General features: G+C 50.6%; 10 protein-coding genes across 10 annotated transcripts; 6 read left to right on the top strand and 4 right to left on the bottom strand.

The window, feature by feature from the left end:
- Positions 1 to 226: 226 nt before the first annotated feature.
- On the top strand, positions 227 to 1,981 carry samB (MYND-type zinc finger protein MUB1; the record flags this gene model as incomplete). Its single annotated transcript, XM_040813988.1, has 1 exon — positions 227 to 1,981. The coding sequence occupies one exon, from the start codon at positions 227 to 229 to the stop codon at positions 1,979 to 1,981; it is 1,755 nt and encodes a 584-aa protein (XP_040661805.1).
- Positions 1,982 to 2,743: 762 nt separating this feature from the next.
- ASPVEDRAFT_48316 (putative oxidoreductase, 2OG-Fe(II) oxygenase family) lies at positions 2,744 to 4,101 on the bottom strand (the record flags this gene model as incomplete). The annotated part of the gene is made up of 5 exons (XM_040813987.1): positions 2,744 to 3,557; positions 3,629 to 3,645; positions 3,704 to 3,757; positions 3,807 to 3,866; positions 3,922 to 4,101. 5 exons carry the CDS (start codon positions 4,099 to 4,101, stop codon positions 2,744 to 2,746), a joined length of 1,125 nt encoding a protein of 374 aa, XP_040661804.1.
- Positions 4,102 to 7,497: 3,396 nt separating this feature from the next.
- ASPVEDRAFT_35363 (protein disulfide isomerase family protein) lies at positions 7,498 to 9,220 on the top strand. Its single transcript, XM_040810979.1, has 2 exons — positions 7,498 to 8,215; positions 8,303 to 9,220. Exons 1-2 carry the CDS (start codon positions 7,702 to 7,704, stop codon positions 8,887 to 8,889), a joined length of 1,101 nt encoding a protein of 366 aa, XP_040661803.1. The 5' UTR covers positions 7,498 to 7,701; the 3' UTR covers positions 8,890 to 9,220.
- On the bottom strand, positions 9,131 to 9,723 carry ASPVEDRAFT_35361 (heat shock factor-binding 1 family protein; the record flags this gene model as incomplete). Its single annotated transcript, XM_040810978.1, has 3 exons — positions 9,512 to 9,723; positions 9,330 to 9,429; positions 9,131 to 9,226 (listed from the first exon to the last, which is right to left on the bottom strand). The coding sequence occupies exons 1-3, from the start codon at positions 9,587 to 9,589 to the stop codon at positions 9,132 to 9,134; spliced, it is 273 nt and encodes a 90-aa protein (XP_040661802.1). The 5' UTR covers positions 9,590 to 9,723.
- Positions 9,724 to 9,982: 259 nt separating this feature from the next.
- ASPVEDRAFT_48313 (EBP2 family rRNA-processing protein) lies at positions 9,983 to 11,202 on the top strand (the record flags this gene model as incomplete). Its single annotated transcript, XM_040813986.1, has 3 exons — positions 9,983 to 10,105; positions 10,166 to 10,835; positions 10,898 to 11,202. The coding sequence occupies 3 exons, from the start codon at positions 9,983 to 9,985 to the stop codon at positions 11,200 to 11,202; spliced, it is 1,098 nt and encodes a 365-aa protein (XP_040661801.1).
- Positions 11,203 to 11,879: 677 nt separating this feature from the next.
- On the bottom strand, positions 11,880 to 13,762 carry ASPVEDRAFT_48312 (uncharacterized protein; the record flags this gene model as incomplete). Its single annotated transcript, XM_040813985.1, has 3 exons — positions 11,880 to 12,968; positions 13,031 to 13,467; positions 13,558 to 13,762. 3 exons carry the CDS (start codon positions 13,760 to 13,762, stop codon positions 11,880 to 11,882), a joined length of 1,731 nt encoding a protein of 576 aa, XP_040661800.1.
- Positions 13,763 to 14,235: 473 nt separating this feature from the next.
- On the top strand, positions 14,236 to 15,480 carry ASPVEDRAFT_119925 (pseudouridine synthase PUS4; the record flags this gene model as incomplete). Its single annotated transcript, XM_040805752.1, has 2 exons — positions 14,236 to 14,269; positions 14,333 to 15,480. 2 exons carry the CDS (start codon positions 14,236 to 14,238, stop codon positions 15,478 to 15,480), a joined length of 1,182 nt encoding a protein of 393 aa, XP_040661799.1.
- Positions 15,481 to 15,617: 137 nt separating this feature from the next.
- Positions 15,618 to 17,698, bottom strand: ASPVEDRAFT_214844 (putative GPI-anchored cell surface glycoprotein). The gene is made up of 3 exons (XM_040809464.1): positions 17,654 to 17,698; positions 16,225 to 17,595; positions 15,618 to 16,163 (listed from the first exon to the last, which is right to left on the bottom strand). Exons 2-3 carry the CDS (start codon positions 17,528 to 17,530, stop codon positions 16,117 to 16,119), a joined length of 1,353 nt encoding a protein of 450 aa, XP_040661798.1. The 5' UTR covers positions 17,531 to 17,595; positions 17,654 to 17,698; the 3' UTR covers positions 15,618 to 16,116.
- A 2,742-nt stretch (positions 17,699 to 20,440) lies between these two features.
- Positions 20,441 to 21,590, top strand: ASPVEDRAFT_35355 (2-oxo-4-hydroxy-4-carboxy-5-ureidoimidazoline decarboxylase). The gene has a single exon (XM_040810977.1). The coding sequence runs from the start codon at positions 20,856 to 20,858 to the stop codon at positions 21,321 to 21,323; it is 468 nt and encodes a 155-aa protein (XP_040661797.1). The 5' UTR covers positions 20,441 to 20,855; the 3' UTR covers positions 21,324 to 21,590.
- Positions 21,591 to 21,788: 198 nt separating this feature from the next.
- On the top strand, positions 21,789 to 25,474 carry ASPVEDRAFT_214595 (WD40 repeat domain-containing protein). Its single transcript, XM_040809463.1, has 5 exons — positions 21,789 to 22,296; positions 22,442 to 22,617; positions 22,693 to 22,853; positions 23,015 to 23,558; positions 23,607 to 25,474. The coding sequence occupies exons 1-5, from the start codon at positions 22,122 to 22,124 to the stop codon at positions 25,338 to 25,340; spliced, it is 2,790 nt and encodes a 929-aa protein (XP_040661796.1). The 5' UTR covers positions 21,789 to 22,121; the 3' UTR covers positions 25,341 to 25,474.
- The last annotated feature ends 149 nt before the right edge of the window (positions 25,475 to 25,623 follow it).

The raw sequence follows: 25,623 nt of genomic DNA, 5'->3' as shown, positions 1-25,623 counted from the left end.
ATTTCCCGCTCATCACCCCATGTCTCTGAGATAAACACTTTCTGTCTTCCGCCATCTCTCTTTCCTCCCCCTTAACACCCTCTCTTTCTCGCCTCTGCAGCGACGAGTTTTCGGTCTCACTTTAGGGGCTGATAGCGCATCACACCCCCAACCACGAGTTTTATCACCCTTCACTTCTATCCCAACTCGACTCTAGTCCGGCGCTCTCATCGTTCCCTCGCCCATCATGCGGGAGGTCAACTTCAGCATTCCGAATGTCAACAAGGCATCCGTCAATATCACCACCACCCTCTACGATCGACGGGCATTAGACTGTACATCGACGTTGCCTCTCATCAACTCGCTCAACCATCTGGCCTACTTAACGACCTCATCTGCTCGGATCCGTGATATTCTCACCGTCGATGGCGGCATTGAGCGATTGGTCTGCATCCTCAAGGAGGGTCGCAGTAACAACCTGATGGAGATGTGGAAGTGGAGCCTCGCCTTCCAATGTGTTGTCAACATTGGAGTACGGGGCTCGGAAAATGTCAGGACCAGAGTGGTTGAGGCTGATATGGTACCTGTCATTGCGACTATCTTGGATAATTATATTAAAGTAATCGACAAAGTGCGCGCACGTTCGGATTCGGAGGCCCAACGACACAAGCACCAGCATTACTCTCAGAAGGCCTCTCCGTCCACGAGCGATGGCGCGGGTCGCCCCTCGCTTCCCGATATCTCCAACACTGAACAACGCACTTCTCGCCGTCAACCCCCTCCCACCCACATCGAAATCCCTCCGTTCTATCATGACACTCGTGCGGTGGACTCAAACGCCATGGATGTCACTTCTTCTCCCCGAGTACCAGTGACATCTCCCCCTGAGAGGAGCACCTTTGGTCAGGACGCACATGCTCACAGATCCCATGCAAACCACCGTCACAGAGCGATTCAGCCCTTGGCCACAGCCATCCCCTCGATGGATACTGCGGATGGCTTTGGACTACGCCCCGTGCGTGACGCTGAAAGGCTACCTAGCATGCTCCCCGCCATATTCAATGGACTCGCATCCCAACCAGACTCCCCAACCACCCCTAACGACCATAGACACATCCGAAACAACGCATCGACCACCCAGCGCCCAACCCTTCGGCAGAATCAGTCGACCTCGGGAGAGTCGGATGATGCCACTGGCGAAGACGCTGTAATGGGAGATGATTCTACGTCGGGAAACGCTGCAGAGCCTATTATCGGCGTCCAGAGTGGTATGGATATTGACGACGATGGTGATAGACAAACCATGATTGATAGCGTTTCTGACTCTCACGATTTGACGGTAACGGACACATCAGAAGGTCAGGACGCGGAAACATTCAACATCACCCACCGTTCTACCGTTGACGGGAGTATCATCAACAATGACAATGCTCAGACTGTCAACAACGCCAACTCTCCTCCCATTGTGCCCAGCCCGTACTCTCTATACTTCCGCGATCGGCCAAACACCGCCTCGCAAAATTTCTTGAACACAATGCCACGCGAAGAGGATGTCTTGATGTCGCTTCAACTTTTGGCTTATGTTTCCAAGTATTGCAACCTCCGCTCATACTTCCAGAACTCACATCTGGTACCCAAGCTCAAGGTCGACCGAGAACTTCAAATGCTGGACGAGGGAACTTCACCGATTGAGCCCCTGGAGGAAGAGGATGAGTACCTCCTTCCCGATGATGTTAACATCTTCCCCTTGGTGGAGAAGTTCACTGCTCGCCATCATTCAAAAGACATGTCGTACTGGGCTTGCGTCGTGATGCGGAACCTTTGCCGGAAGGACGAGTCCAGGGGTGGTATTCGTCAGTGTGCGTACTACAAGTGCGGCAAATGGGAAGAATTTACACGGCAATTCGCAAAATGCCGTCGTTGTCGTCGCACCAAGTATTGCAGCAAGGACTGCCAGAAAGCAGCGTGGCTATATCACCGACACTGGTGCGCCACGCCATGACCGGATGAAATTTTGTCTAATACCCCAATGCATACCGGCTTGCATAGCGTCGCCTATTGTCGCTCTCATTTTACTCATTTTGTACTGTTTTTCTTCTCAGAGGTTTCATATTTTAACCCGTGCATGGCATTCGGAACCTGGCGGTGTTCCTATTTATCCGAGAGATACCTTTTTGTGTCATCTTCTGCAAACACTCTTCGCCCTGCAGCCTCGAATACCCATTCCAGGGCGCTGTTTCCATTTATGCTGAGTTCTTCAGCCCGTCTTACTCATACGAATCACCCCTAGCGGTCATGAACTTGCGACGTCATTTTCAACATTTGTCTTACATGCCTTTTATCCTCCTTTCTGCCACACCTCCTTGCTCACTGTTACCAGTACCTTGTTTCTAATCCACCGTCGGCCACGATTCTCCTTTGTCAGTGTCTGAGCATTTCTCATCAGCTCCAACATCAACCCTACCGGGCTCCCCGGTTCTCTTTTTCTTTNTTTTCTTTTTTTTTTTTTTTTTTCTTGGCTGGTTTTTTGTACTCTTTTTGATATTCTCCTATTGGCTATACCTGTTGGTCTTCTTTTTTGTCTTTTCTTGAAACCACTCGTCCTGTCTAAAGGGAGAATTTTTGTCTATTGCATTCAATGGCCTGTGTGCATACATATTTCAGCACTACAAATCACATACCTATATTCTGAGACTCGCTGGGACTCTCCGGGTGCCACTAAAGGCCCTCAAATGTAGAAAGTAATGGAAAGACATCCACTGCTCTACGGAGCATTTTGATCCTCTGCCTGTCTAAAATCATACGTCGCGTTTAAACGCAGCGCAAGATGCTCTTCAGCCGTAAGCGCCCGTTTCCCAGGTCCAAGGTCCCCTGCTCCTCCTCCAAATCCCACCTTCTCTTCCTGCACTCCTGCACCCTTCTCTTCCCGGTAAGACCTAACCACTTCGCTCGGCATAGGGACCAGCTCCGTACGATCAAGCGGATGGCAAAAGAAAACAATACTATACCGATCCTGCGAGCTGTTCCCGGTCCTTTCAGACGCAGGGAAAACAACACGGTGCACGGTTGACTTCAACAATCCGTCAGTCCAGTAGCTTAGCAGGTCGCCAATGTTAACGAGGATAGGCGGGAATGTGTATTCGTCGTCCCGGTTCTGGCTCTGACTCTGGTGGCTTCTCGGCTCAACGGGGACAGGAGCCCACGTTCCTTCCGGGGTTAGGATCTCAAGGCCCGGCTGTCCTGGCCTTTGGAATAATAGCGTGATGCTCCCGTAGTCAGAGTGTGCGCCGGCACGGACGTCCACGCCGTGGTCGTACCCTGCTGTTTGCGGTGCCGAGACGGATGGGTAGTACAGGTAGCGTAGGATACAGCCTGTCGGGCCTTGGGTGGGATCGTGGCGGGTGATGAAGAAATCTGGGGAGATCTTGAGTCCTAGGGCGAGGAGGCTGAGAATGCGGTTACAGGTCTTTGTGCAGAGCGATGCGAAGTGCTCGATCTCTGCTTCATGGGGTGCGATGGATGGCGGGAGGGGTTGTTGGGCTTTGCCTTGGGCGTTGAATTCGCCGAAGTTGAATGCTCTGGGAGGTTGATCTGGTTATTTTTTCTTACTCTATTTATGGTTTGTTTGAGGATACAAGTGAGCTCTCACTCTTTGAAATCGCCCATCTATCCGAGGTTAGTTCTGACTTATACTGAGGTGTTTTGGAAAGGCTTCGATACTAACCCGCTGATGTTCAGGATCTAGAGTCTCAGAATGCATCCCAGACCAGCCACGGTTCTAGATGAGAGTTAAAAAAAAGTCAATGTAGGGGGAGATCAGTACGAACATTTGACTGGATCCGACAAGGTTCTTTCTCCTCTATGGGTGATGCAAAGAAGCCTTTCGACTGTAATGAAGGCTTAATGCTCTGGTAATAAACTGTTTAAAAGATACATGCATACCCTTTCAAATGCCTTTCGCACGTCGTCGACCTCAAAGTCGGTTCCCTTGCTGTCCACATAGAGAAAGCCGTACTTGGTCGCAGCCTCAAGCATGGCATTGCCCACGGCAGGGTCATCGGGATTGGATATGTCGAGAATGGGAAGGTCGATTGGGGCTCCAACTGGGGTATATTCGGCCATTTTTACAGTTCGGGGTTTGATGGTAGAACAAAATGCTCAGGTGGGTGGTCCATATAGAGTGAGTGCGGGGAGCTCCGAATTATATATCTTGGAGACACTTCGTTAGAATCGAAAACGTTATCTTGGTGGCCCCACCAGTTGGGACTGATGTCTTGCCCATTTCCCTTGGCTCCGTGGATCGAGAGCCAGTAGATTTTTAGAAAATCGGGCATTATAAAAGCCAGGAAGATTGAAACGCAGAAGGTAGTGGGCAGGTCCAGGCTGGTGGATCCCGTGATTGGATCGGGGTGTCAATTTGGAACCTCCGGCTGCGTTGTCGCATCGTTCATCTTCGTGCATTGAGCTCTGCGACTTTGGCTACTTGGCGACTGCCACTGAACTTCATCCTCTCAACATTTTCCTCTCCCTTCCTCTCTCTTCCCTCCCACTTCCAGCTGGGTGCCCTCATCTATCACCCCGCTAGGCTGTCCATGCCTGTTATCGGCACCCGCATCGTGACCTGTACCTGATTCAGCTCCAGCCTTAGCTCCAGCTTAAAGAATGCCGAGTAAGCCCCCCCGCGCAGTTTCCCAATTTCGTCAGTAGAACAATGCTTATACAGTCTGTGCTCGATAGTCCGCCCATTGGACGACTGGGTCTCCGGCATCTCTGCCCGCACCTCATCGCTTCCCCTCTCCGCCCTCAAAGGGGCAGTCGTCGGTATTGATGCGACGCACTACATCTCTCAGCACCTCAGCCACCCCTCCACTCGCGAGCCGCTTCTAATCGCTCTCGGAGGGTTTCCTTTCGCCCTCAGAAGCAATATCGAGAAGGAGTTGCAGATTTTCAAGGACCTCGGCGTGGCCTGTATCTTTGTCTTCAATGGCCTGGACTTTGGAAAGAAGAACCAACGACCTCAGGTGCACCATGAGACTGTCCGAGCATTCGAGCATGCCTGGGAGCTATACGATCAGCAGCAGGCTGACCAGGTTGTCGATGCTTTCAGCAGCGTTGGTATGGTCTCTTGCTCTCAACTTATCGGAACGTGCTGACGTATCTTTGTCACTTAGGTACTCCTCGACCAGAATCTCTCTACCGCTTCTTGCAGCGCATCCTTGTTCAGAATGGTATCGACTATATGGCAGCACCCTACAGTGCTGCTGCACAGGTAAGCAGCAGGCTTGGCTCTCCCCGCTATATGGCGGCTAAATGCGCACGGTCTGACACCTGTTTTCTATAACACAGCTCGCCCACCTCAGTCACGGTCCCAATTCCGTTATCGACGCTATCTGGGGCCCCTCGGAAGTCCTACTTTTCGACGTCGAGAAACTCATCACAAAGATCGAAATAGACCCTGCCCAGTTCTCCTGGATCACCAAGCAAACCTGTCAAGAGGAGCTGGGAAGACTGTCAAATGACCAATTCCTTGAATTTGCACTTCTCCTAGGCTCCTCATTCCTCCACACTTTCCCATTCTTCGAGAATCCTGCGTTCCCAGCCAAGGTTGCTTCTATTCGTGATGCATTGCCCATGTTCAACGCCGCCGGGCGGAGTGCTCTTGCTCTATGCACACAGTACGAAGAGGAGCGCCGCATGCAAGATGTCCAGTACACAGACCGCTACAAACGTGCATATATGAATGTCAAACACCATGTGGTAATGGACTTGGAGGGAAGAGTTGGCCCAATGGATGCCGATAACAGCCCCACTGACATGCACGAGGTTATCGGCCAACGTCTTCCGGAGGAGCTTTACTTTTATATCTCTAAGGGCATCCTTGGCCCTGACGTGCCAAACTATCTCACTTCTGGCGAGGTTCTGATTTCACTACCTTTGGGCATCGAGGATTCCAAGATATATCGGCAAGTCGCGGGAGAGAACCTTGCCCCACTCAGAGAGCAGTCAATGTTTCTACTGTCGAATACCCTCCATCGTTTCTATCAGAGCAAGACGATCAATGTCCGGACATGGTACGACGAGAACGCCGATTCCACAGTCACGCTTCGAGCACCTCCTTCTGTTATACACTCTATTCGTCAGTGGAAGGTTCCCAGCGATCGGTATACCGCGGGAATCAAGAAGCTGCAGGGGTCTACTGGGCCATTCAAGTTTGCTGTTCAAAGTCTGAAAGACTCGGATTTCGTATCGAAAACATTCTCCCCTAAAGATTCTCCAGTGAGATACACCTTTTGTGATCCTTTGCGGTTCAAGAACTAATTGTTGGTAGCCACTCTCATCGAAAGACGAATTACTTGCCAATGTTTACTGGCGGTTCCTACAACTCCGCGGTTATATCAATGAAAAGCATCAGCTCACGCCCTGGGGTGTCTGCCTGGAACAAGCCCTCTCTGTTCTCAATCCGGAAGACTCCCTAGAGGAAGCTACCTTTGTGGCCATTGAGCTAATGAGGTTTGGAGTCCTCAATGCTAAGCAATGGTTCTCCCATGTCTCTGGTGGCCCAATGAGGGGAACAGGTAAGGCAATACAGATCCATGCCAAGTAACCGCCGACTGATAATCTTTCTAGATGAGGACAAATCTTTCAACATGCTTATTTCGCGTGTTGCTTGCATTGGCAAGCTGCAGCACAAAAACATTGGTTACTCTGGACCACTCAGTAGACAACTACTCTCTTACCGGTCTCTCATAACGGAAGTCCGCACGACGCTACGAAACCTCATCGAGATTGTGCTTGTTGGGCTCCTTCTTAGCGGTGACGCAAACCGCGACCGCAATGACTGGTCCGAATTAGGCATTAGGTAAGTGCGATTCGCTACTGTAGGTAAATAGCTGAAGCTGACATACTTAGCCTTCCATTCATTGATGACAACGACTGTGGTCTAGGTATTGCTGTCCGAACATATCTTGACGATCTGCCCCTGCAGGCCGAGCCAACTTCTCCAGACTCGAGAGAAGAGGTGAAGTCAAAGGGCAAGGATTGGTTCCAACACAGCGATAGCTTCACAGGGAACTTGCACCGGGCGTTCAAGCTATGGGATGCGGTAGGTAGATCCGTTTTCTTATCCTCGAAACATTGCTTACGTTTCTCAAGGTCTACAAGGGTTCGCAGAACGCGGGCAAAGAGTTTAAGGATGGCAAGACTTGGGCAGATGCGAACAAATGGTTATCTGAGAGACGGTGATACAAGGAAAAATTATGGACGGCTACACCTGGTAGTAAAAAGCCCGCTCTCACGGGCCCAGCTATGTCCTCAACAATCTACTATGATATATCTACATCTTATGCATTAGTAGGAGTTGGGCATGTCGCGAAAAGGATAACCTCTTCATAGCCAAAAATGAAAAACAATAATGAAATATGCCCAAAAGGTGGTAATTCAATGAATAGTTAAAGCATGGTATATTAACAATTGCTATGCCTCTGGAGTGGTGGCTTGGCCTTACAACTCTTGGTATCCGTACAAGTGTCCTCTTCCGAACCGCAGATCCGCGCCAGAGCTTCACTGTTATTATTATTATTAATGCGACCAGTTACGTACTTAAATAGGATCGGTCCACCTCAGCTACCGGGCTGAATCTCTCCCCCCTCCTCAGTCCATCGACAGTTGATCTGTCAAAATACTCCACAAACACACCTTATCACAGCTTCCTTACTCCCCAAAATGGCTCGCCTCAGCATTCTCCTGCTGAGCTGCCTGGTCACTCTGGCCACCGCCGGCTCCGCCGTGCTCGACCTCATCCCCAAGAACTTTGACAAAGTCGTCCTGAACTCCGGCAAGCCCGCGCTAGTCGAATTCTTCGCACCCTGGTGCGGCCACTGCAAGAACCTCGCCCCCGTCTTTGAAGAGCTCGGCCAAGCTTTCGCCCACGCCGAAGACAAAGTTAGCGTTGCGAAGGTCGACGCTGACGCAAACCGCGACCTCGGCAAGCGATTTGGAATCCAGGGATTCCCGACGCTGAAATGGTTTGATGGCAAGAGCGAGACTCCCGAGGAATACAAGGGTGGCCGCGACCTTGAGAGTCTGACTGCTTTCATTACTGAGAAGACTGGCATTAAGGCTAAGGGGCCTAAGAAGGAGCCTAGCAATGTGGAGATGTTGACTGATACGACATTCAAGAGCACGATTGGTAGTGATAAGGATGTGCTTGTTGCGTTTACTGCGCCTTGGTGTGGTCGTATGTTTCCCCCTCCCTTCCCTTTTTCTCTGTTTCCTGAATAGCTGTTTAATACTGGAATTGGTGTGCTAACGAGACCGGGAATAGACTGCAAGAAGCTCGCCCCAACCTGGGAAACTCTCGCCAACGACTTCGCTCTTGAGCCCTCCGTTGTTATCGGCAAGGTGGATGCCGAAGCCGAAAACGCAAAGGCCACCTCTAAGGAACAGGGCGTAACTGGATACCCCACCATTAAGTTCTTCCCCAAGGGCTCGACCGAGGGCGAGATCTACCAAGGCGGTCGCTCCGAGGAGGCCTTCATTGAGTTCCTGAACAACAAGGCGGGTACGCACCGTGCCCCTGGCGGCGGATTGGATGAGAAAGCCGGCACGGTTCCTGCTCTTGATGAGTTAGTTGCGAAGTACACCTCTTCGCAGAACTTCAACGAGCTCGTTGGTGAAATCAAGAAGGCTGCCAAGGGCGTTCAGGACAAGTACACCGAGTACTACGTCAAAGTTGCCGAGAAGCTTTCGCAGAACTCCGAGTATGCGGTTAAGGAGTTCAACCGCCTAAAGAAGGTGCTGTCCAAGGGTGGCTCCGCCCCGGAGAAGATTGATGACCTGATCTCGCGCAGTAACATTCTGCGTAGATTCCTGGGTCAGGAGGAGAAGGAGAACGCGAAGGATGAGCTGTAAATGAGATCCGAGATTCGCCTCGTTGTATGAAGAATTGATTGTATACCCTGGGTACTGCAAACCGTAGTATTTAGGAAAAGCTAGTACTATATATTATTGGCTTACGGATGCATAGAATGAAATATGATGCAACGTTTGTCTTTTTCAAGGTGTGGAATTGCTGCAGTACGGATATTCGTAGGGTATCTCAAAAAGGCTATAAAGGACGCTTCCTCCACGAGTCGAGTCAACAATTGTATATCTCATTTGGCCGGAGTCGAGGTCGATGTTGTCCCCGCATCCGCCGCAACACTCAAAGAAGCCTCCAAATCATCTAGTCGTCTTGCCATATCATCAACTGTTGCACATTGGAATAGCGTCAGCGTTCGCCCTTAATATAGATAGACGGGATAATGTAGACTAAGCCGCAAAATAAAAAGGAAAAGAAAGAATTCACTCACACTTCCCAAACATCTCCCTAGACACGGTATCGAATTTATGCTGCAGCTGGTCGATCAGCTCATCCACGGCTTCGGTGAATTGGCCCTGGGCATCTGTGCTCTAGATACTCAGAGAACACTGTTAGCCTCCGTATGTGCAAAGAGCGCGAATGGATTGTATTGACGGCGGCAGGGTTCCGAACCTGCGTCTTGTTTGTTGCAGGGGCGGAAGGGGAGAGGCTTTCTGTCTCCGCGGGGACGGATGCATCGTTGGCAGACATTGTGGGGGTTGGATTATATCACAGGAGTAGCCGAGCTGTCAGGATTGAATTATTTGCCGGGACCGTCGTGATAAATGTAGAAGACGTTATATGAGAGTTCGCAGAGACAGTATACGCTCGAAGAATAGTTTAGCTGGAACCCTGCACCTAACGAACGGAAGCTCCGTCTCGTATCGATAAGGCCAGCCACTTGGACATGGAGCAATAATGTTCCGTGCCCAAAACACACTAAACCCTTTAGTACTAGTCCTTCCTTATCTTCAACACTAACCATATCGGTACTAGTACAATTCGCAGCTCAAAAAAAATCCCGTAGATTGATGCGGCCCCGACTCCCGTTGCAAGTGTTACTCTTTATATACACCCCGTTTTTTTTTTACCTTTTGAGTCAATATGCCTAAGAGAAGCAAGCTGCTCCAGGCTCTTGATGAGCACAAGGGGAGGGATTATGGAGCCGAAAAGCAAAAGAAGTTGCTCAAGGCTGCGAAGAAGAGAAAGGGTGTGACAGGCGAAGAGGTTTGTTTTTCACTATTGTTTGATCGGGTTTGACACTCAATGCTAATTGGATTTTTAAAGGAGGGACCGGCGAAAAATAAGAAGGCTGAAGAAGAAGAGAAGGAGGAGGAGGAGGAGGAGGAAGAAGAGGACGAAAGCATGGACGACGCCGAAAAGAACTCAGATAGCGACGGCTCAGAACAAGATGGTGATGAAGAGGAGGAGGAAGAAGAGGAAGAGGAAGAAGATATCCCGCTCTCTGACCTCTCCGAAGACGAACGCGAAGATGTTATCCCCCACCAACGCCTCACGATCAACAACAGCTCCGCCCTCACAGCATCCACAAAGCGCATCTCCTTCGTCTCCCACCTAACGCCTTTCTCCGAACACAACTCTATTGTTTCAAAGGAAACTAACGATGTTCCGGACGCCAACGACGACTTGAACCGTGAACTCGCATTCTACAAGACTGCGCAATCTGCCGCTCTACTGGCGAGGAAGTTACTCAAGAAAGAGGGTGTCCCGTTTACACGACCTCGTGATTATTTTGCGGAGATGGTCAAGACGGACGAGCACATGGGCAAGATCAAGAAGAAGCTCTACGATGAAGCCGCTGGAAAGAAGGCCTCCGCCGACGCAAGGAAGCAGAGAGATCTGAAGAAGTTTGGCAAGCAGGTGCAAGTTGCTAAGCTGCAACAGCGGGCCAAGGAGAAGAAGGAAGCAATTGAAAAGGTCAATTCTTTGAAGAAGAGTATGTATTTCCTATCGCATTTTATGGAGCCGGACGTCCATTTACTAACAACCCCCCCACAGAGCGGAAGACAGACACATCAGGTGCTGGCGGCGAGGGAGATGAGCTCTTCGACGTCGCCGTTGAAAACGCAGTCGAAGAGAACCCTCGTAAGCGTGGGCGCAACGAGACCGGCGGACCATCGCAGAAGCGCCAAAAGAAGAACGAGAAATTCGGCTTCGGCGGTAAAAAGCGACATTCCAAGAGCGGTGATGCGATGTCTAGCGGAGATCTGCGTGGCTATTCAGTTAAGAAGATGAAGGGTGGTGCAGGTGGCCCTAAGCGTCCAGGGAAGAGTAAGCGGGCTGCTGCGAGGGGACGTTCTTGATTGATCTAATCCCATTGCATGCGTACATTTTTGTATGCGGGAAATCCTACTATTACTATTATACAGTTATTCATCTTTTCTTCTGTTTGTTCCAATCAGGATACCGGAAGTAAGGCTGTCTTGTGCGCGTTTGGGTCAAGGTTTCGAAAAGCAATTTGTTCCATGAAGTAGCTAGAGCTGTAGCTGTGGAATTGAGATATCTATAAAACTGCGCCGTGCGTGCCATACTTTCGTGGCTGCTTCAATGCCAATGTTCCTGGTAGAATACGCCTCCAAAAGGTGAGTCAGGTGCAGGTATTATCCAACTGCCCAGACATGAATATGAAAAAAAAAGACCGTTAGTATCGTCCAATGTTGTTTTTCACCCTTGGATTTGGGCCCTTGACGGATTGAAAAACAGTCGGTAAACTGAAGAAACCCCGCTAGGCTGCATTGTGTACGCAGGACTAGAATAGCTCGTGTGGAATACAACTATCCCACCTGCTCTGATATCGCGAGAACCTTTATCAGAGAGCGAGGCACGATGCCACTCCGCTCCTCCGAAGGGACAAGCTGAGGTGTTAGTGGTCAGCCAGAGTCCCAGACCGTGCGACTCAATCCGTTCATACTGCGCAAGCGATATGCTGGGCTGCTTGATGTGTTCAATAACATGCTAAAGGTATGCTTTGCAGCCGGCCTTAGGTTCCAATTTCATTATGCGTGCCGTTCATTTCGCCATTTAGCGCTGCCAGTGCACCATCGAAAGCACTCATTCCTCGAATGCGATTTAGGAGGTTATCGACGCGAAGATTAATGTTTAGTCTTTGTTCTGCAACAACTAGATCGACTTTTGCCTTTGTGTCATCCGCATGTGCCAGAGAATGATCTTGGACCATCTCCTTGCCGCGCTTCGAAGTACATCTGGTGATTATCTTATCGCAGCCGGGTACTTGGCATACCCACGTATCCCCTGGGGAGTTGGCGTCATGAGAAGTCCCCGAGTTCGGGAACAACTCGGCAGCTGAGACTGAAGTATTTCGACTCCGGAGAGTTTCTTGTAGTGGTGTTCTTTCGACAACAGGTGTCGACTCAGAGTCTGATAGTATAGATCGTGTCCGCCGTTTTGCCCTAGTAGACAAGGGGTCCCGAACTAGGTCGTGACCACGAACCTTACTGGGGGTCTCAAACTCATCCATGGCATCCTGATTATCATCGGAAAGTTCATAATCCACTGCTGTGCTCCGGGTCCGCTTGCCATTTCTCTTCGACGCAATCTGGCTCTTTGGTCGTAGCACAGACTTCCGGTGGCGGGGTCTTGGGTCGTCGTCACTGTCTTCGTCGGAAGAACCACCATCATCAGATAGACGAGGCCGTAGCGGAGTGAATGTCACATTTTCCAATTTATTCTTCTTGGATGCGGCTTTCAATTCTTTATAAATGACCTTCTTGGACCAGTCAAATACGTTCGTCTTGGCTTCGTTCATGGATTCAAGAATGCCAGTAGCAGTTGATGACAAAAGATTCTGTGCATACTCTAGACCGTCGATCTCGAAGCGGTCCATCAGAGTCGATGCGACAAGCTCAAGGTTCAACTGTCGCTTCGCGAGGTACCCTGCTTCTTTGAGATCAAGAATCACTTTATAAATGGCATCTGCCTGGGCCTTCGAGATGGCTGTCGGGTCAGGCGTCGGAGCCCTGTCTTCCATTTCTTCATCTTCATCATTGTCTTCTTCCTCTGTCTCCGCCTCCTTTGCTTCCTTTTGAGCGCGAAGCTCTTCAAAATCCTCCTAGAAACGAACTTTAGATCCGACATTCAACACCTCGGGGGAACATAGAATAGACCACATACCGGAAACTTTTCACAAATATGTGGAAAAATATTCGTCTCAGCCCAATTAACCTCCTCCTCACCATTTATCATACGTGAGAGCAAAAAATTATGATGCTTGTAGAAAACCTCGGCGGAGTCGTCACCGTCCTCGCAAATCCCATGCGTGTGGAGCACATATTCATCACACAAGTCCTCAAGACTCGGGTAATTCCACTTCTTCTTCCTTCTCGCACTCCTCCTCTTTGGCTTATTCCGATCGGTCAGGAAATATAGTAGATCGATTGCCTCGACGACGTCGTTGAACACGGCCCGGTACCCCTTTGCGGGGGAGATGGAGAACCAGCCAGCCTGGCCGGCAACCCAGATTCCGACTTCCCCATCATTGTGCTGCCCGTAGGCGAAGTGGCTCACATTATCGATTACAATGCGCTTTGTTAGATAATCCGGGTCGAGAACTATAGGTGGAGAAGGGATATGTTAGCTGTTTGTCTTCATAGATCGCGAGCGAGCGAGGCGCGGTTGTAGTGCGTAAGTGTAATACAAACCTAGGGACTCCTGCTCCTCCTCTACCTCGTCCAGACATCCCGTCACCTGGACGGGGTTCTCTGGTGTGGCCGTGAGAAGATTGGCATAACGCGACTTGCCAGGGACCAAGATTCTGACCTCGGACAAGCTGAATTCTTCCCAGGCGTTCTCGTCGACGAGAGACGGGTCTCTGGCGGCCAAGACGCTATCTTCTCGGGATGTCATGTCTCGGGAGGTTGCATGACGCCCTGATTGCTAACAGAGATTGACCAGGGATGACCTGGAGGCGTGTGAAAGGATGATGCAGTGGGAGGTGGAGCGGACGACGGGGAGTTGAGTGCGGGCAGTGTGAGGGTGATTGAGTTGATGACGATGGGGGGTCCCATCGAATATCTCGGGAATCTTGGTAATAGGGTGGTAAGGATCGGTAATTTACGCGGAGCTCAGCTCTTCCTGTGTAATTTACGGAGCTTTGATACCACCGCGATACTTGCTAGAGCCTCGAACTATTTTATCTTTCTTCCAGCTCCGGATTGAAATTTTGAAGGGTGCTCAAAAATTATCTTTGTGATATTGGCGCTTTTAAATTGTTTTGAGTGCTTTCGTCATCGGTCTCGTTCAGCTATATTCACCCAAAAAAAACATTTCTCCCGCAGCCGATGGGCCTCCGTCAAGGATTGAAGCTGTTTCGCACCACCATGTCCGGAGAAAAGATCTACGAGGGCGTCTTTGGTACGTTCACCGTATAGCAAAACCTCTTCTGCACTCAATGTCTAACTAACAAAAAAAAACTAGCCGTTCACAAGCCGCAAGGCGTCACCTCCGCCGACGTAATCCGCAAACTACAGCACCACTTCAACCCGTCCGACGTCTTCAAACCATGGCTCGAGACCGAGCGCGCGCGACGCAATCGAGAAAGCAACTTCCAGCGCAAACGCCGTCGTAGCCAGCGCCTTGACGTTAAGATCGGACATGGAGGAACCCTCGACCCCCTCGCAACCGGAGTCCTCGTTACGGGCGTTGGCAAAGGAACGAAATTCCTCAATGACTTTCTAGGGTGCACAAAGACGTACGAGACGGTCGTTCTCTTTGGCGCAGAGACGGATTCATATGATCAATTGGGAAAAATTGTTCGTCGGGGCCCGTATGAACATATTACTCGTGAGGCGGTGGAAAAGGCGCTCGAACAATTCCGGGGGAAGATTATGCAACGCCCGCCTATTTTCTCGGCGCTCAAGGTTCAGGGCAAGAAGTTATATGAGTATGCACGAGAGGGGAAAGTACCGCCGATTGAAATCCAGTCTAGGCCGGTGGAGGTACTTGATATGCGAGTTCTCGAATGGTATGAGCCTGGAACGCATGAGTATAAATGGCCCGAGGAAGAGGCCGCTGCAGATGAGAAGGCTGTTGCGGAGAAATTGCTGGAGAAAGACGATTCTTTGCCTGTTGCTCCAGCAGCGGACGATGCTGATGCGACGTCGAAACGCAAGTCGCCTCCAGCAGAAAGCCCCAAAGACACTGAACCCGAACCTACGAAGAAACAGAAAGTATCCGATGAGGGTGACGCCGCACCCGCCACGTCCGAGAAAACCAATGCGCCAGAAGCGACAGAGGAAAAGCCCACAGAAACGACGACAGAAACACAACCTGAAGCTTCAGAGCCATCGAATGGCCGATCACAGCCACCTGCAGTGAAGATTACCATGACCGTCACTTCCGGCTTTTACGTTCGCTCTTTAGCACACGATCTTGGCAAGGCCCTGGGTAGCTGTGGCCTTATGAGCGCGCTTGTGCGGTCCCGCCAGGCAGACTTCGACTTGGAACCGGAGAGGATACTCGAGTATAAGGATCTCGATGCCGGGGAGGAGGTTTGGGGTCCAAAAGTTAAGAAGTTCCTGGATGAGTGGGAACAGAAGAGAGCTGCCAAAGAAGGCTCCAATTAAGAATTGTAATTATACGGATATCCTCACCACTTCCTATAGACGCTTGATCCTCGTGGCAGGCGAAGATAACCAGTATCATTTAACTGACAGTATTCATTTGCCACATGCTTTCTATCATCTGAAAGCATATAAACTACAAACATAAGTTAAAGCCTGCATGTAATACTAGATATAGATAAATCAGTACTACCTACCCAATGCATATTAAACAAAACACGGCATACAAAAATGGGAAGGCCCGTTAAACGAGGAACGAAGAATATCTAATTGTGCTCAACCGTCGGTGCGAAAACACGTAAGGGAGATGATCTAAACATGACGGCTATGTAGCGAATCAGGCTCGAGGCCCATACATTTGGCCAAAGAAATGATGAAGGAGAAAGAAAAAAAAAGATCTGAAGATTGAGAGGTAATTGACGCTCCAGATGCAGTATCAGGAATGAAAATAGTCGGTCGAATGGACAAAAGGAAAATCGTTTTGATAGGGTATACCGCTGGAAAACATGCATGATAACAGGGAAAGAAATCAAGACGACCCGGGGGCATTTGGACGATGAAGTGAGCGGGATAGATACATGAAGGGATGCAATTTTAGGTCGAAAGAAATGTAAATGAATGCTATGATGGTGAAAGGAACTATTTAGACACGAGTTGTTGATGAGTACCATGGGCATCGACAAGAGCTGTTCATAGTTAGTTTTATTCCGCCGGTATAGCGTTGGATTATTTAATATGGTAACTTACTTTGGAGAACAAACGCCTGCCCTTGCCTCGATTCACAGGCGCATTGAAGGGTGCTTCCGTCGAGGAAGTCCAGCAAGATACTATTGGCAAGTTCTTCCCGTTCTTCGTCAGGTACGCAAGGTGTTTTAAATTCAGTCAAGTGGTATCTCTTGACCATGTTGCGGTTGCTCGAGTCCATGTTTCCAGGTGTCAAAATGAGATAGCCTTGACTGTCAATTCGGATAAACCGTCGTTTCCACAGCAGCGTGTCGGGAAATTGGACATTGAGCTCGCCGATGTCGACAGGGGCGGGAAGCTCAACAGTGGTCTTGGAACGATTATCCAAAGACGGCATATTGTCCTCCTCCTTGAGCGCCGGGCTTTTTGAACCGACGGTGCTTCTCCGTGAGGGTGAAGTTATCGAAGACATACGGCGAATGAGTCTGGAAGCACGGGATTCCTTCTTCTCTTCGGGCGAAGATGCTGATGTCTCACTTGGGGACCTTGAGAGGAAATATCCGTCATTTCTAGATGACACGGATAACCTACTCTCTGAACGAGGCATTGTACCTGCAGGTGGCTTGGCTGAGCTTATAGAGGAGACGGACATTTTACGCGGTTCAATCTGGTTCGGAGTAGCATCTGGCGTCGGATCCCGTGATGCAGGCTGATCCGATGTGCCATGCTCAACGGTTAACGGGCTGGCTTGCAGATTGAGGGTGCGGGGCTCCGTGCCTGCGTTCAAGTCGTTCGCTGGAGCGCTTGGCTCGCGGATTATGCGTGCAGTGACAGAGACAGAGTTTGTGGGCTGTTCGGCATTGGTGCTAGCCCTCGAGTCGGGACGTCTCAGACTCGCAGTTCGAGAGAAGGGCTCCGGTGCGTACGATGAATGTCGCGATAACGACGCCTCCGAGTTGCCGGTCCCATATGATACGGATGCTCGTTTGCGAACAGCTCCAAAGGAGGCTGCATTTTGGGTAGATAAATTCGGGGGAGTAGCTGCACCCTCGCGGTTGCCTGAGAACTGTTCCAACGCTTTGATGCGCTTAGAGATACCAGAAGAAACATTGATCTTCTTAGCCACCAAAACGGGGCTTGTTGGATCCTCGGCCTGTGAGAATGGACTCGAAACTGACCTGGCGGTAGCAAAAGCAGGTGCATTGGCATACTGAGGTACAATAGCACTTGGGTTTGAAACCGCACGCGAAGTTCGCCAGGCATCGGATCCAACGTTATCGCTCCCACCGTTCGAGTATGGAGAAAGAGGAGTTTTACCCACCGAGATGGGCTTTGCCTCCTCCACCGTAGCACTTTTCAGTTCTTCCATGAAGGAATCATCGGAGAGAAGGTTGTCGTCATCCGAATAGTCGGGTGTCGGAACTTGGATAGGCTCTAGGGCAGGTTTGAGCTTATCCTTACGCGTTGTTGAATTCTGCTGTTCCTCGCTTACAGGCCCAGACGATGGTGCATTCTGCAGCTCGGCGAGGTTCGATGGGGTTATCGTTGAAGTGTCGGTGACGGCTTCCGACCGCGCCTCGGACTCCGGAGAATGCGAGGAAATGAGTGACGGGGATTCGACGGGTTCAGGTGCTTCGGCGCCAGCGTCTAATTCGCTTTCGTTTGCAATAATGGTCTCTTTCTCGGCCGGCGGGGGAGTTGCAATAATTTCTGCTTCCTCCCGAGACTTTTCAGGATTGTCTTGAGGTGGGACGTCAACAACGGCGCTAGGCGAACCGGGGCCGCACTTAATTTCATTTCCAGTGGACCCGGTCGAGTCTTCTTGAAAAGGGACCGTTTCAGGCTCGGAAAGAGGGGCTTCTGTTTCTGGATTCTCGTCGAGGTTGGCTGGCTGAGAGTCCGCCGGTGAGTAGGTAGTGCTTGGCAGTGTGTAATCAGACTGATCATTGACGGTTTCTACAACTGGTTCTTCTTTGGAAGTTTCTGAAGAGACCTTTTCATCGTCTTGAACTTGAGTAGGTTCGACTGGGTTATGTTGAATGGTGACAGGCTGCTTGGTTTCAGGTAGTATGTTGGCTGGTGGAGCCTTGCTGTCATGCTCCGAAATGCTAGATAACCTTTGACGTCCCTTGTCGTACGCCGCTTTCTCGGAGTGTAATCCAATATTCTCTTTATCGTCGTTCAAGTCTCGTGCTGTATGGCTCGTTTCGTTACTATTTTCCTTTGTCCGCTTCGCTTCTTGTGCCCTCTTCTGCATTTGAGACTTGCGGAGCTGTAGTGCCTTCATCAGTCGCTCCTTCTCGTTAGAGGTCGAGGACGTGGAAAGGGCACTAAGTGACTTGGCACCAGGAGAAAGTTGAGGCCTTGAGATTGGCATAGATGATGGGGGAACCAGAAGCGGGGGCACTGGTGGTACCCTGGCGGTGCTTGCAGATGTGGTTACGACAGGATTTCCCTGAGAACGGGGACGTGTGAGGGGAGGATTGGATTTGCGAAATGGAGAAGCCCGAATTCCGGAGGGCATCGAAGCGACTGGACGTTGTTCAACGCTGCGAGCGGCCGTTCCCGATGTACGGGGGCGTCCACTCCCATCCACTGAGGGCCGCGGTCCTAGCTTTACCTTGGGCTTAAATCCTGCAGCGCGTTCGAGTTCTCGCAAGGATGGCCTGGCCGATTGCGTAGACTGACGGGATTCGGAGGGCGCGAGAGATATATCATCACGAAGATTCCTCGAGGAAGTCGGCCGTTCCGAGTGGTAATCGGGAGAAACAGGGGTTGGAAATCCGTTGATTTGGGCAGAATCGGGGCTCGTTGGCGTGGATATATCGTCATTGGGGGCTTGCGGCGCCGCTGAAGCTACTGAAGGAGGTACAACCGTGGCTTCTGACAATTGACTGAAAGACCTCTGCCGGACATCTTGGGATTTGGCCTGGGTTTGTGCCGTCGTATCTTTGGCTGGAGATTCTTCTGCGTCTTCCGCAATTTCCATCAGTCTCCGACGACGGAGTGAACTCGAAGAGGAGGTGATAGAACCTGAGGCGGTGTGTAGCAGACATGCAGAGGAAAGGGCGCTTTCCGTCAACTCGGTGGGTTGCGATAATGAAAAGACCGTATCATGAGGTGAAAATTTGTCTAAGACCGATTGGAATTGGACGGTGGTTCGGGCTATAGATTGCAAAAGCAAGACAGGTTAGCAGGGTCAAGAGGTAGCTAGAAAGGGGGCAAGCAAACCTCGTACGAGTCGGGATAGGTCTTCAGGTAGATAGCTGAGTATGACCTTCCTCCGACGATATTGTAAAAATCCATAGAGCGGAGAACATTCCTCGTAGTTTTCGATCGCATTTCGCACATCAGGCACGCCTCCTGTCCCCCGCCCATGAAGGGCTACTTCATCCCTTGATACATAGCGTAGAAGAAACCTAACAAGGAATGATAAGCGTTAGAAGTCTCTACTGAAGGCTTGAGTAAAACACGTACCATCCTCCTGCTTCAGTGAGAGCAATCTGATAGGCTTCAATGACCGGAGGACTGTCTAAGCCATTGAGAGACATGGCGGGAGCCGCATTAGGCTGAAGGAGGCCTCGAGTGTGACACCTGGACAGGTGCTTTCGTTGTACAAGGCAAAAGAGGGGGAGGGGACTTGGCTTTTGGGAGGAGATCGGGGAGGAATCAGGAACGGGAATAGACACAAGGGAAAACGAGCGACAAAGTGAAAAGGAGACAGAAAAGAAAGATATTCCACCCTGGGTCAGGAATTTGCAATGAGGTCCAGGATGGCTTCTGGATAGAAACCTCGAGGAGCCAGAGCGACCGTGCCAGTCACGAACCCTCAGGCCTCAGGAGTTCAGGGGCTTGTTAGTGGCCGGTTCGCAGCCTCCACTTTGGGCGAATGCGAACTGAACGTGGTTCCTGGATTCTGAGCTGCCCAATTCTGAAACGCAGGAATTCTCAATCCTGACTGGCTCTTCGCAAATCTCAATCTTGGATCGGGGATTCGAATAAAATGGGCACGGACGGATTTACAAAAGCTCATGCGAGACGATGAAGCTTCCCAGGTCCCAACGCGGTCGGCGAGTTGCTGAGGCTTCACTCTGACTGTTTTATTGCTTTAATCGATCGATTTGGAAGGAGCTTCTATTATTGACTGCAACCTTGCTCTTAACAATACCATTGATCGTCTCTATTGGCCATCTCTCAGCCGAGGCTTCCCATCTCCATCTCATCTCGATCCTTCGAAATCGATGGACACTTTTGGGTCATAATCATCAGCCCAGTGCCCACACTAACGTTTCATATGTAGCCCAATCCCGCGAACTGAAATAATGATGGGCAGCGCTTGGTCCGAGCTATTTACGCTCGACAGACTGTGGTCTGTCACCCGTTGCACGATTGGCATCATTCTAGAAGCCCGCCAGTGCTTTAGTGCTAACCCGATTGGATGTTTACAGTCTACATAAGTATGTACTACTCTGTAGACTGCGGGGAGGGCCGTATAGGCAGACTGCCGTGACACTCGATCGCGATAATCGATAATCGCTGGACTCCGCCCCGCCAAAAGACTCGGAGAGCCCCGATGCGGGGGCAATGACCTCAAGATCTATTATATCTACAATGTGTCTACACCGTTGACAACCTACCTACTTCCAGCTTCGCTATCTAGAATAATCAGTCCACTACTGCAACTGTAAGCAACAATGCCACCTACACTCCCACCGGCCTCCTCCTTAAAGGAGCAGCCACAAGAGCAACAATTCCAAGCTCTAGATACCCTCTTCGAATCCTCACCAGAGCTTCACACCCTCATGGCCCCGGTCCTCGCCAACCAAACGTTCTCATCCTACGCAAGCTTAATCGACGCAGTTGGGGGCCGGATGTCGGCGCTCTCGGCCGCAAATTCGCCGACCGACAGGGACATTCTTGTAGGGATTCTCGGGTCGCATCCCCGCTTGGGACAGCCGAAGACAGCCGCTGCTGGCGGCGGCGGCGCAGAACATCTCAGCGAACTGAGCAAAAAAGAGCAGGCGAATTTGAATACGGGTGCGGAGGAACAGGCAGAGAAACTGCGCGCGCTGAATGCTGAATATGAAGAGAAGTTCCCAGGGCTGCGGTTTGTGTATGTGATATTGGTACTATTACATGGGCTGTTTATTATTCGGTGCTAATTGTTTCTCCAACATGGAAACAGGACGTTTGTGAATAAGCGAAGTAGGGATGTGATTATGGAGGAAATGCGCAAGAGGATTGATCGGGGCGATTCTGACAAAGAGGTCGAGGAGGTCATCCAGGTGAGTCATTTACAACGTGTCCATACAGCGCGGAGACATTCTTATCTCGTGGCAGGCCATGTGTGATATCGCCAAAAGTCGGGCCGGGGAGTTGGTATAGACCCTGACAAGGACGCTTGGACGGGAGGGAGCCGCTGGAGCTGAGTTGACAAACTCCCACGAGTCTGACAGCCGACAGGGTTTGGGTGAAAGGCGGAAATTCAAATCCTAAAATTCTTGACTGGACGAGGTTGGAGTAGGCTCTGAACGGCAAGTCTTGCACGCACTCGGGGCATCTCGTGTGCGCTTAACCTGCTTGTATTGTACTGTATGTCGATGTTGTGGCGATGAAATCATACCCGTTCTATCCGCCGCAGGTCCAGACTTTCACTGCCTTCAGTCGGCAAACCACATCGCGTTTTCCACTAAAATGAGACAAGAGCCGGCAAAACCGAGGGCCTAATGAGATATGACAGCGTATCTCCTCGTACTGTCTCCGTTAATGAAATAAAAAACTTGTTCTCCGGCCCCGGGCTGAGATAGCACCCCTACTAAATCAAGTACCACCAAACTAATAATTAATCGCTCCGCGCTTGATCCGCGCTCCTTCAATTTCCTCTCTTTCCTCCACCTCTTCTCCTCCCATACCGTCGCATTTCACCCTCGTGCCCACCGCATATGCGATGAATAAAAGCCATGGCGCAGGCGGAGGCTCTGAGAGGAAGAGGAGACGGTCCAGGGTCTTCCCTCCCGGCGATCGTCACCAGTGACCCCTCGGGTTCAACCACCAACGACCACAACTTCGACGAGTCCAGTCCGCTCACCCCCGTGCAATCTGGACTACCGCGATCCTCTCGGTCTTTTCCAATTGGTATGTTCTTGTCACGAGACGCGCATATCTGACATGTCCAACACCTCACCTGCACCTCGTGTCCCGATCTCTCCGAAAGTTTCGCGGTGGTTTTGCGCAAGGACGATCATTCGCTGATAGTTGCTTACTCTTTCTTCTGTGTTAGAATCTGCAGCGTCCGATCTTGCTTCTGGTTCGAGTGGAAATTTGCATGATGCGAAAAGAAATTCCCGCCCAGTGCCAGCATATGGCTCCGGCTCCAATCTTGCTGGCCGGAATTCGACATCCTCTCCAACCGTCTTCGAGAGCGCCGACTCTAGCGCGATTGATCCGTTGTCCCAAGTAAGGCCATCCCCGAACTTTCCTGCAATCTGTAAGCACTAGTGGCTGATTGTATTGTCTTGCAACCAAATACAGCATATTATCAAGCGCACCAATACTCAGAAATCGATCCCTCTCAAGCTACTGGGAAGGGCATCTTACGAGGCTGAAGCTGGCGGACTAGATAAGCACAGCCCAGTCGACCAGGGTCCGAACCGCGGTGAACAAGCGCCCCAAAAGCTCGTCAAAGAAAAGAAGTACGTCCAGTCTGGCGCTGAAAGAGTGGAGTCTGAATGCCCATTTACGAGCCGCGCATATATCCTTTGATCCATCCTCACTTAGTCTTTGTTTCCACACTTTTCTACCTTGTTTCGTTGTCATATTGCATTGAAACAAAACCGAGCTGACTGCGCTATAGAAAGGGCGTTTCCTTTTTGAGTCGTATCATCCCCGGCAAAAAGAAAGAGACATTCTCCGATGAAGAGGATAATGTATCCGAAATGGGTAATGCCCGCACCGATGTTTCTGCCGCTGCGCAACCGATAGGCTTTGTTCCCCGGTTTCCACCGCCCCCAAAGTATGCTCGAGTTAAAGCGCATTATAAAAAGGAAAGGACGTTCAACCGGCTGTTCCAAGCCCAGGAATTAGAAGGCCTTGATAGCCCCGCCCCTGCAGACGAAGATGAGCGCCCCGGAACCGCGGGTACGCAAAGCAGCAGAGCTACTGGGAAAGCTATATGGGCCTTGATGTTCTCGAAGGATGGAAAATATCTCGCAGCTGCGGGGCAGGACCGAAAAGTTCGAGTCTGGGCAGTTATTGCCTCTCCAGAAGACAGAGAATCGAGTGAATCTGAAGGCGAGGATGAGGAACCGCGGCGGTTAAAAGCACCGGTTTTCAAGCAGACCCCGGTCAGGGTGTACGATAGCCATTCCGGTAGTATTCTGGATTTGAGCTGGAGCAAGGTATGCCAATCCGAATTCATATTCCAGTACGAAACTGACTGATCTTAGAACAACTTCCTACTCTCCTCGTCCATGGACAAAACTGTCCGGTTGTGGCATGTATCCCGGCCGGAGTGTCTGTGTTGCTTCAAGCACAGCGATTTCGTGACGTCAATCCAATTTCATCCGCGCGATGACCGTTTCTTCCTTGCGGGATCTCTAGACATGAAGCTTCGTCTGTGGAGCATCCCGGACAAGAGTGTGGCTTTTACTGTGAATGTGCCCGACATGATTACGTCAGTCTCATTTACACCGGATGGACGATACTCGATGGCAGGATGCCTGAATGGTCTGTTAAATATATATGAAACTGATGGATTAAAACCTGCGGGAAACATCCATGTTCGCTCGGCACGGGGTCGCAATGCCAAGGGCAGTAAGATTACCGGAATCGATTCGATGGTTTTGCCACGCGATGACTCGGAAGGCGCCGTGAAGCTTCTCATAACGAGTAACGATTCTCGCATTCGTCTGTATGACTTCCGTGACCGGACCTTGGAAGCTAAATTCCGTGGCAACGAGAACACGTGCAGTCAGATCCGGGCGACGTTCAGTGACGATGGGAAGCATGTAATTTGTGGCAGCGAGGATCGTAGAGCCTATTTTTGGTCTACGGCACCTGTTGAAAAAGATGCCGATAAGCGAGCCTTTGAAGTCCTTGATACCCAATCAGCAATGGTGACAGCGGCAGTAATGGCCCCAAACTCGACGAAGCAGGTTCTGGGGGTTTCAGAGGACCCAATATATGATCTTTGCAATCCGCCACCGGTAACCCTCGAGAGCAAAAACAATAAAGAGAATGGTCGACAAAACCGCATCTCAACGGCCAGTAAGCTGGCCCAAGAATCACCTGGGTTTCTTTCGCGCTCAACGCATCCCGACGGAAACATCATCATCGCAGCCGATTATTCGGGAAAAATCAAAATCTTCCGACAGGACTGCGCGCATAACAAGCGTAGATATGATAGCTGGGATACCCACTCGACGATCTCCCGCCGGATCCTACGCCGGACCAACTCCGCGAGACAGAGCATTGCCTCATCTATCGGTAAGGAGTCTTCGCACAAGACGCCTTCAGAACGGATCATTTCGTGGCGGAATTCTGTCATCGGACATGATAACACAAATAATAAAGGCCACCGAACACCCAGAACCCGAAGCACATCGCCACAAAAGCCCGTACAAGGCTTGTCACGGACTTCTAGCCCAGGTCGGGGATCATCAGGCGCTCGAGGTGAATCACGCTCAGGATTTACCACGTCTCCGCCACCGTCAGTATACAAGTCTTCGTTTGACAGCCCGCGAGCGAGCTTTGCCGAGAGGCGCAAGCGTAACGAGGAGAAACTGGAACAGGACGACCCCCATCGACGCTCTATCCCACAGTCAGCGGCCGCAATTATCAACAAGGGGAACAATAAGGATAATCCTCTCTGGCTACAAGGTGACCAGAGTTATTCATTCTATAACAGGATCACTCAAGACGCGCTGGCGGTACACCGGAACTCCCCTGGTCTTCTGGACCCAAGTCCACAGCCCAATGGAGAGCGAAGATCCACTCGAGGAAGCATACTAAGCAGCGAATATGCGTCGTCCAACCTCTCCGATAATGAGAACGAAAACGATGTTCTCAGATGCGAGGGCTGCTGGGGGACGAACTTCAAAGCAACTAGGGGTCGAAACGGCAAGCAACGCTTGATATGTGTGCGGTGTTCTCGACCACTCCCCACATCCCTTGATGGGTAGTACTGTAGTACTCATCATGCCTTTCCTTTTTCTTTGTTTTTATTTTTGGCTTCCCTTGGATATCAGCACGTATTAGGATCGGTTCATGAAGATACATTGGCGTCAAATGTAGCATGTTGGACATTATTTGGACTTTTTGAGCACATCACGACTGTATTTAACCTTGTATAATAGCAACGAATATGGATGAGAGAAGACAATGAACGTTTATTATTCATGAAATTGACTGCTGCCTAATTCACCAACTCCACAACCGCATTGGCACTGGTTAGGGGAGGAGCGC

The sequence above is a fragment of the Aspergillus versicolor genome (genome assembly GCF_001890125.1).
Source record: "Aspergillus versicolor CBS 583.65 unplaced genomic scaffold ASPVEscaffold_1, whole genome shotgun sequence".
Taxonomy (NCBI): domain Eukaryota; kingdom Fungi; phylum Ascomycota; class Eurotiomycetes; order Eurotiales; family Aspergillaceae; genus Aspergillus; species Aspergillus versicolor.
This window is presented reverse-complemented; position numbering and strand designations above follow the sequence as displayed.